Source organism: Erpetoichthys calabaricus, chromosome 8 (assembly GCF_900747795.2).
Source record: "Erpetoichthys calabaricus chromosome 8, fErpCal1.3, whole genome shotgun sequence".
Taxonomy (NCBI): Eukaryota; Metazoa; Chordata; class Cladistia; order Polypteriformes; family Polypteridae; genus Erpetoichthys; species Erpetoichthys calabaricus.
The window spans coordinates 86,188,086-86,198,182 of NC_041401.2; the positions used below are offsets into that span (position 1 = coordinate 86,188,086).

General features: G+C 38.7%; 1 protein-coding gene across 1 annotated transcript in view; it reads left to right on the forward strand.

The window, feature by feature from the left end:
- The window catches only part of LOC114656562 (GAS2-like protein 2A), a 32,106-nt gene extending 24,208 nt beyond the window's left edge, over nucleotides 1-7,898 (forward strand). Inside the window, exons 5-6 of the mRNA XM_028808203.2 lie at nucleotides 2,064-2,367; nucleotides 5,859-7,898. Of these exons, the coding sequence (XP_028664036.2) occupies nucleotides 2,064-2,367; nucleotides 5,859-7,821 (2,267 nt within the window). The 3' untranslated portion in view covers nucleotides 7,822-7,898. The remainder of the gene's footprint in view (nucleotides 1-2,063; nucleotides 2,368-5,858) is intronic.
- The last annotated feature ends 2,199 nt before the right edge of the window (nucleotides 7,899-10,097 follow it).

Genomic DNA, 10,097 nt, shown 5'->3' on the forward strand with positions numbered 1-10,097 from the left:
ATCTAGCTATTTTTATAATTTGTTGCAAACGAAAATATACTGATCTGATATTTCTTGCTCCTTGATAGCTGAATATAGTCTGTGTTATTCATCCTTCGTTCATTCCTTCTGTTCACAAGCCTGCATAGTCCAGCGCACAACATATGCTGCAAAATCAGGTTTCCCTCATTCAGATTTTGTATTGTCCCCACTATGCCATTTTCCAGGAGAAATCAGCACCTACTAGCCCATGGTGGACAAACTAAGATGCTTGTGTTCTGTTTCTGATCCTGATTACATTATGTAAATTGATGAAGGCAAGATAACCTTATTTTTCACATTTATAAAATTCCTTATTTCATCTATAGCGTGTGAAATGTTGGTGCCTGGTACCTTCCATGTATTTCTTACCTGCAGACCTACTGCAGATCCATCCCAGTCTACCCTTCCTGAAACATTGGTGGCCAGCTGAAATGCATTACCTGGCAGAATGTAAATATCATGTTATCAGTTATCATGATCATCCCTTTTAGCCTTTGCTTAACTTTGAAGTGAAACACACTTTTCACATGATAAGTTTACTTAAAGTATTACTAGGGGGCTTCGCTCGCCAACCCCCCTGCCTGCGCTATGCAACAGCAACTTGGCGTCTCTGTCGCTTGCATATGTGGATTTCACTTTCACCAAACAATAAATTTTTAATTCTCGCGAATAGGCCTCTTCATTGGGAAGAAACACTATTTTTCCCTGACAGCAACATAAATTAGATGATCTACAAGTCTCCGACTTTAAAGTTTAAAGCCAAACAATATCTACATACTTCTGTCATATCACCTTTGTCCATATATTCGATCTCTTTTCGCTTTTACCTTTTTGTCAATATCGCATCGAATTTTGATTCCGTGTTTGGAATTACATCGTGACAACGCAACGCATAACTGCCCGTGAATGAATATCGTTTCTTTCTCTCTACACGAACTGTGTCTGACAAAAGCATTCACACAAATGAGAAATGATTGAACCATGTGTGTGGATGTAAATGTTTTAGATGTAGGCAGGCTTTTCCAAATCTCTTTGCATAAAGTCTTGTCTCGTGGGGCTTGAAATTTTCTCTCGCGGGATTTCACTTTCACCAAACAACAAATCTTTTAATTCTCGCAGACACGCCTCTTCACTGGGAAGAAACCCTACTTTTCCCCGATGGCAACACGAATTAGACAGTCTTCAAGTCTCTGACTTAAAGTTTATATCCAAACAATATATTTGATCTCTTTTCGCTGTTCCTTTATCTCACCGAGTAATAATTTCCGTTTGTTTGCGCTCATGCGATCTTCACTATCATTTTTTTGAGACTTTCGGATTCTCGTACTTCCATTATCTCTAACCTGCTCTGCATGTGTATTGCGCCAACGTTTTTGAATTCTTTATGACATTCTACTTTGTCATCTACTCTTTGTCTTTTGTTTCTGGCCCCGAGCGTGGTTAAATCTCTTGGCTCGCGGGATGTGAAAGTGTCTCTCTGAAAAAATCACGTCTCGTCTTTCTTCTCAAGATTTTTTTATTATTATAGAGAGATGTATTAGTCTATGAATCAAACTAAATTTGTCTCTTTGTTTATTATTGTTAATGATAAAAAAATTTTTTGCCTAAATATACATTAGTAATTTGTTTTTTTCCTAGGATTTACATGACAGAATTCAAGTTCTGTGAGGCTAGTCACTTACTTATTCCTGAAGTTCATTAATTTTCAGTGCTGAAAAAAAGCAAATTCAAATACAAATTTACTTTTGATAGGACTTGCAGATATATTTAAAATATGTGCCATGACAAACTGATCATCATTTACTTTATAATTAACTACTCTGGAACCTGGCTGCAATCCCCCTACTTAAAATGCTGGTAATTAAAATATTTACTTTAATAAGAATTTGAAGTAGTGATGCAATGTCAGACATGAGATTATGGGTGTCGGTGCTTCCTAATTAATATGAATCTCCTCCTCATTTAAACAGCACTTTTGTTTGAATATCTTATATGCTGCAAGCTTACTCTAACAAACTTTAATTTTTGTTTCCATAATACAGCTCATAAACAAGCAATGAGGTTTGTTAGTCCTCAGAGGTCTGCAGCACCAGTCCATGAGATTAAAGCTCGACTGACTCCAAAACAGGACGGACAAGGAAAGCTACAGCCTGCACTGCTTCTTGCTCGGTCACAAAGTCCTGTCCCTGAGGTAGAATGGACTCCATCAGCACCGTATAGAGGCCTGCGTATAAGAAGTACAAGCAATCCAAAACTTACTTCTTCTGTATCTGAAGGAATGGTTAAAAATATTGCCTTGAAAAATTCAGGACAATCCCAGGAAAGCAGTTTAACAGACCCTTGCAGGTAGGGTTATTTTTATGCAGTTTCCCATTTATAGCCTGACAAAACACTTGAATGCCTGCCTACTTTTGTCAAATTTGTAAGTCAATGCAAAGGCTTAGACTGTCAGACAATAAATTAATGGAGTGTGTTAGTGCGCTCCTAAAAAAGTCAGTGTTGCAACAAAAATAGCAGTTGGTACACAAGATAAATGGAGTACTTACTGTAGATTTATTGCTTCTCCAGCTCATCACATGCCATGTCCTGTTGATCTTTTCTTTAATAATAGTTTGCTGCTGTTATGATTTTGAAAAGTGTTTTAATTTCACACAATGTGTCTAATCAGCTTTCTTTTTAAACAGATAAAAAGGTAGGGTGAAAATGGACAAGATAAATTTTCAGTTTTTAAAAATGGAATATATGCAAAAAGTTAAATTGGTTACATTCAAGTGTTGTAAAAGCTGCTGTAACGTGTTTAATTTTGTTTTGCAAGTTGTGTATATAATTTATACGGTATGTCAACAGACCTATATGACATAATCTTCACAAATAGAATGCCTTTCCAAAATGCTGTTATTTGTGCACATAAAATAAAAACATAAGCAGTAATTTAGAGGAGCACTTCCAAACTGTAAGTACCACTTATGTGTAGGTACAATGTATTGAATTTTGAATCTGACTGCTAACTCTATCATAAATATTAAATCTTCATATGGTATAAAAGACAATGTGTTGTCACTAGAACTCATATTCTTTGTGTGATTCAAAGGACAGCTATCGGCCCTTTTCAAAAATATCAGTGGTTAATGTGTACTATAGCTGTTACCCCTATAAAACTAGGACGTTTTGAAATCTTACCAAGTGCCAATAGACCTAATAACCATAATCAAGAACTTATACAACCAAGGAGAATTAGTGGAAGGAAAGCTGACTAATTTCTTACGAACAACAGTAGACTGTAGACAAGGTTGTATTCTATTGCCAACTGTGACTGAAGCCCTCGATTAATTAACAAAGTCAAGAACAAAGAAAAACTAAACAAGTGGCACACTTTGAATTAAATTAAAATTTGCAGACAAGATTGATTTCATTCTTAGAAAAGCAGAAAAACTTGTTGCAAAACTCAAGAAGAAGCATAGAATTAGTGTCAATGAAAAGAAGATGGAGACCACAATGTTTTGTAAAAAAAAAACCAAAGGGTATTGATTTGAAATATATTGAACAATGTTGACAGTTTTAAATGCCTTGAATATAAACTTTCTTTTGTTCACAATTGTCTGTTAGAAATAATAAATAGGATATCTCTGGCTAAAGCTGCCGACTCAAAACTGAAAACCATTTGGAATAATTGAAATACAGCTTTTCGCAAAAAAATAATTTGAGAAGCATGTGTCTTCAATGTTTTTCTGTGGCTTGGAGGCATAGGCAATGAATGTAGAAAACAAGAACGAGATCGGAGCATTTCAGATGACATGTTACAGATGTGTGCTTTGAATCAGATGGACAGCTGGAGTATATAATGAAGAAATGGGCAGAGTGGGTGAAGCAGCAGACATACTGTAGTCCATGAGATTAGAAGTAGTGAAATGGAAGAAGAAGAAATGGGCCAAATGTTTAAGGAATGTTGTATTATTGGAAGAGACAATAGGTAGACTTGGACTGAAATGGACTGACAACATTAAAGACAATTTTACATAAAAGACAGGTTTTTCTTCAGAGAGTTAGTATACAAGACGTAATACAGAAGAAAGAGAAAACTGGTGAGTACGGTCTCATTGGTACCTCAACAGACTGTCAACTCATGGATGAATTGTTTAAAAACTTGTCCTTTCAATTATGTAATTTGAAATACAAAATATTTTTTAATAATTGTAAGCAAATATTTGATTTTTATATAGGGCTTTAAAATAAAGACTAGCTTGACAGGCTACACTGGTAAAGGTCAAAGGCTTGGTAGCCACATAAGAAACAAACACATAAATTCAAAGTATGATGCAAGTCTTGAAGAAATAATATCTCCTGGAGACCTGCAGGCCTTAAACTAAAGTAAAAGTGTACAGTATGAGACCGAGGTCAATTGGCTATTCGGTTACTCCCAGGTCATTGTTAAATATTCTTCCAGTCCACTACTAAACTGAATGTTTTAACAAGGCTGGGATTGACTCTAAAAGGAATGCCAACCAAACAGAGCAGCAGCCACATGCCCCCTGGACATTTAGTATCTGTAGGGGCAGATATGGGCAATGCCCAGTGGGCCACGGACTCTGGTCTGGTCATGGGCCGGCCATTTCATGAAGTAAATTATATGTACTGGTTACTGTTTGACATTAAAATTAATTTTCTAAACAACTACTAAACATTATCTGTCTGGTACTGCGATTTATATAGTCCTATATAATATACTGGATTACGTCATTAAGGTGTTTTAGTTGTCAATACACAACGTTGCAGCAAAAAATTTGGTCAAATCTGCCTTTTGCCAATTTCTGTTTCGATACCGCTACATTTCAATTGGCATATACATTATTGCAATTTATTTTATCTCATATCTAGTATTTAAGTTCTTGTGACCATGAACAAGATGGGACAACAATGTCAACTTACAAGTCTTGTAAAGACTGTCCTCTCTGCTGCTACAAGGTGCTACTCCGGTTGAACCTCTTAACTGATGCTTACAAGAGCATTGGGCTTGCCTACAAGCTCCTGCTAACGCTGCCTGTGTCGCAAGTGCAGTGTGAAAGGTCATTCTCTGCATTGAAGAGAATCAAAAGCCGCCTGAGAAACTCAATGACGCACGAACATCTTGAGGCGTTCATGTTGATGTTGATGAAAAGTAAACTAGCCAAACTTGACACTAACAGTAATGTCGATGATGTGGCTGCTAAAAGCAGCGAACTGCGTAAGCTTCTAGCCTACTAGGGTACTGGCACTTGGACATGACATTGACATTTGACATGTACTCTAATAACGTGTAAGCCGTGTTACTAAATCCTTATTTTTCATTAAATTTTATTTCTAAGCATGTCGTCAAATTTTAAGTTATGTCTAAACAACAGTGTACAGATTAAGTTTGGCAACAGTTTAGATAGAATTCATATCATAGGCTCATAGCAAGTAGTGAGCTGCGGACTCATCATAAATTTACAATGAATAATGGGCCGAGTGGGTCGACCTCGTCACCTCACTCGTTGAAGGGTACCTGGGCAGGTTTTGAGACCCATTCCGCTCCTGAGTATCTGTAATTGCACAGTGCAGAATAACCGGGAATGAAGATGTAGGCTTAAATAGCTATCTGGAGAACATGGTGTATAGTTTACTGAACTTAAGCTTTATACTTAACTTGCGCTACAAGAAAGACAGTTTAATACGTCCAGTTAGTGTGGAGTGTCAATACAAGAGGACGCTGTTCACCAAGAGCACATTCATTAGCTGATGAAAAGCCACTGTTTAACAAACAGCCCCTCTAGACAAAGTTATTTTTATTTAACTTGTAATTTCTATGTTTTTATTTTCAGATTAAAAGATCACTCAGAGGTATCATCCAAAAAACAGATTATTCATGAAGAAAATGATTCAGCTACAATCAGCAGGCAAGGTAGAGACAAGAGCAGAAATTGTTTGACTTCTTATTCTGGTCAAAGTCTTCCTGGCCCTTTTCAGTATAGCTCTGAATCCTTCACTGATGTCCAGCACCCTAAAACTCAAGATGCTGTTCGGTCACTAGATGGTCATTTTATGTTTCAACAGCAACAAAGTAAGGATGGCAGATTGGAGCAAACCTGGCCTAAAAGCCTTTTAACAGAGACTAAACAGAAGACGCAAACGAATTCGAATAGAATCTCTATGCCATTAACTGCCAATAGTCAAAACCAGCGTGTGTCATCTGTTGTTACAAACACAAATGTCATGCAGAGACCCGAAACTCCAAACCGCTCTGTTAGCCCAACTAAACAACTGGCACGTCCTCCGAAACAAGATATAAAGGCTGGTACTCCGGCCCAGTTAAATGTCAACCAACCTTCCAGGTCCTTTGCAACACAAGCTGTGAATCGCCCATCTAGTCCTAGCAAGCAAGTAGGCAATAAAAACTCATTTTTAAGTAGCCATTCCACTAGCAGACCTTCAACTCCTTTTGGAAATAGTCAGATGGGAAATAAAGTCCAATTAAGTGAGGTGAACATCTTAGATAATAATAACAATAAAAATGTTTCCAGCAGTGATTATGTGAGACAAAGCCCGACAAAAGCTGGCAGACTTGGTGTGAATTTTCCAAGACAAAATGCTCTTAGGCCTCCAAGTCTTGTAATAAACAATGAAGTGCATTCCTCAGCAAGTCTTACTAATAAAAATGATTGCGTAATTAAAGACAGAGAATACCTTTTTACTCCTCCTCCAATTGGTCCTGAAGAAGAATCAAAGCTCTACAAAAGTCTGGAGGATGAAATACTTTCAAACATGCAGGCTCTAGATGCTGATCCAGATAAAAACAATAACAGAGGTCATGCTGATGTGAATCACAGACAAGATCGAGCATCTAAACAACCGAAAGGAACAGCAGGAAGTTCATCGAGTCAGAGGTTTTCTCCCGTTTCCTCGTCCCCAGTTTTCAACAGACAGAAAGTCATTGGCAGTGTCTCCTCATATGATCCAGCAGAAGCTCCTCATAATGGGCGCAGCTTTGACACGATTATTGCTGAACTTCGTAAAGGCCCACCAACCCTTAATAAAGTAGATGTTGAAAATTGGTTGACTAAAATTCCTCCCAAAAGTAAAATGATGGCTTGGGTAAAGTCAGGTAAATCCAGTTACAGTGAAACTGAATGCATCGGGTCAGATTCCAGCAGAATTAACAGCTTCCAGGCTAACAGGCCCGAATCTGGACTGGGATTCCATACCAGTTTAGAGCCTAAAGATGCTACTGATGCTGGTGGTATTAATATTAATGCTATAGACACGGAATCCCTAATAAATGAGCATACCGAGGTGAAGTCGACTGGTACCATTGATTACTCCAGTACTGCTTCTTCTTGTGGGTCTCAAGATAATAGAGACAGCCCCATAAAATCCAAGACACCGTCATTTAAACAAAAACGTACTTTGAAGAAACCAGAAAGGGTGCCCTCTATCTACAAACTGAAGCTTCGCCCTAAAATCAGGCCACGACGGGACAACAGACCGGAGACAAAACCTTCTAAAATTCCAACGCCCGTCTCATACCGAAAGCCTCAAAATCCTGACAACACTGTGACCGCTGAAAAAACAGTTTTCAAGAAATCAAAGCATCCAGCTCGATACAAAAAGGGTTCACAGTCATCAATCCCAACCCCCTGCTCCAAGAATGTTAACCAGGCCTGTGTGGTGGAGGATGCGTGGCCCGATGCTCAAAGAGATTCTTCTCAAGCAAGTACCAGCGCAGACACAAGGCCTAAGAAATGTGAGGGAAAGACGGAGAACGATGATGAGGAGTCCTGGGTTTAATGGCGGAAAGCGTGCAACGGAAACATCAAGAACGACTCTTCCAAACTAAGAACGATTGTGTCTACAGTTCATGTAACATTAGTGGTTTGCACTTTAAATGGTTTGAATAGAAACAGTTAAAATATTGAAGAAAAGCTGTCTTTTATCAAACGTTAGAACCTGTTTAGGAAGATCAAGTTATGACACTGGACTAAAAAAACTGGAATTCTTTTTTTTTCTTCTAAATAATATCTATTTGCACAGATTGCAAAACATCCATTGTTACGTTATACAGTCTCTTCAAGATATATATGTTTTGGATGGAACTTTGCTTTAACACATGTGATCATGAATTGGATGATCAAGTAGCTTGGCGCCACTCCTACTTGTTTTGTTGTGTGCCCCTTGGTGTGATACCCAAGATGAAAAGGAAGGGCAGGGTGCGGACGGCGTGGCTCTCGTGTGGTAAATTCTACTTTAATACTTGAGTGTGGCTCAGCTAATTGTGCATTTTGTATGTTTGAACTCATTTATTTCTTAACCATTTGTTTTGGATTTTGCCAAAAAAAAAACACTTGTCTGCAGAAGTGAGCATCACGTATATTCGGGTAAGTAATCGATAAATGGATATAAAGCCCTGAAAATCTAGTCATTTTATAAATTGTGGGTAGAAGAATCAGAAAGTAATTCTGAATGAAACATAATGTTGAAGGCTTGTACAAACCCCTTTCACGTACACCTTTAAAGTAAGGTAATGTTACTAAATTGCATCGGCAGATGTGTGCGCTCCTTTACTTATTAACTTTATATCTACACTCATTTTGTTATAGGAACTGACATAATGGTATCTATTCTTAATGTAAAAAATGTTTAAAGTGTATGGATTATAAACACTGCGGTGGGCTGGCGCCCTGCCCGGGGTTTGTTCCTGCCTTGCGTCCTGTGCTGGCTGGGATTGGCGCCTGCAGACCCCCGTGTCCCTGTGTTAGAACATAGCGGGTTGGATAATGGATGGATTATAAACACCAGTTTTGATGAAGTGTTTCATTACGTTCAATAATGCTTGTCCTTGGTTTGGCTATAGAAGCAGGCCGTCTGAGCCCCACTGGGGGGTTTTGTGGGTGGGAGAAGGGTTGCTGGAATTACCACGTGGAATTAGTTGAGATTTGTGTTTTTGGCTAGATGCCTTAAAATTATTTTTTATAAAAATCTGGTTAAGTGGAAACCATGTGGCACCTCGTAGTGTGTGTGTTAGTAGCGGGCCGGTAATGGAACTCATCCAACCACCGTTAATGGAGAGCTAGAGCCGAGACTGCAGTGTGGACGTAGATCTAGCTGACTTGTGTTGACCAAGGGTACAGACGCAGACTCGCCAACAGACTGCGGTCAGTGTGATGGTAATGTATGCATTTGATAAATATTTCATATAGTTAACAAGATTAATTTATGAAATGAAATATAGTTAATAAACCCAGACGTGTCACCTTGTTTGTATGTTTTCACCTTACATATGGGACCCCAAAAGACCTCGAAACTTAAAAAGTTGAACCCTCTTGGGCCAACAATTTTAATCCCAACAGATATGCCGGTCTTCTCTGTGCTCATACAAGGCAGAAACGTTCAGTCGGTGAGAAACAACAACTGAACTTCATCTTTCAGGTCATTGAAAAGTTGGAAGCGACAAATAAACGGAGCACTATTTCATTAGTTTAAACATGCTGCTGCCCTGTAAAAAGGAAGCCATGTTATGAGCGGTTCATTTCCAACTCGGAGACATCGATGAGAACGATCTTTCAAAGTATGAATAAGTGCAAAGTTGACAAATGAAACTCATAATGTTGTAGAGACTGACTTGAATCGCCACCAGAGAAGTGCTGTGAAGTGTTGTGTAGCAATGGCATCCCTGTCCTTGGCCTCTGCTTCATCTCATCTGGGAGTCTCTCTGCGTCTAGCATGCAGGTTCTGTATTCCCCGAGTATTTTTTGTTACCTAACTTGGCATAGCCTGTGGTGGGCTGGCACCCTGCCTGGGGTTTGTTTCCTGCCTTGCGCCCTGTGTTGTCTAGGATTGGCTCCAGCAGACCCCCGTGACCCTGTAGTTAGGATATAGCGGGTTGGATAATGGATGGTGGAACTTGGCATAGCCAGTTTGCCTTCGAATGTGTGCGTACCCCTAGATTATGGTCAACTAGAGGCCACTTTATGCTAGGATCATTACTTGTGGCATAAAATCAAATTCTTGAGATGCTGAACTGGATTATTTGGGTAGAAAACTGAATGTTTGAAGTTAAAGATACT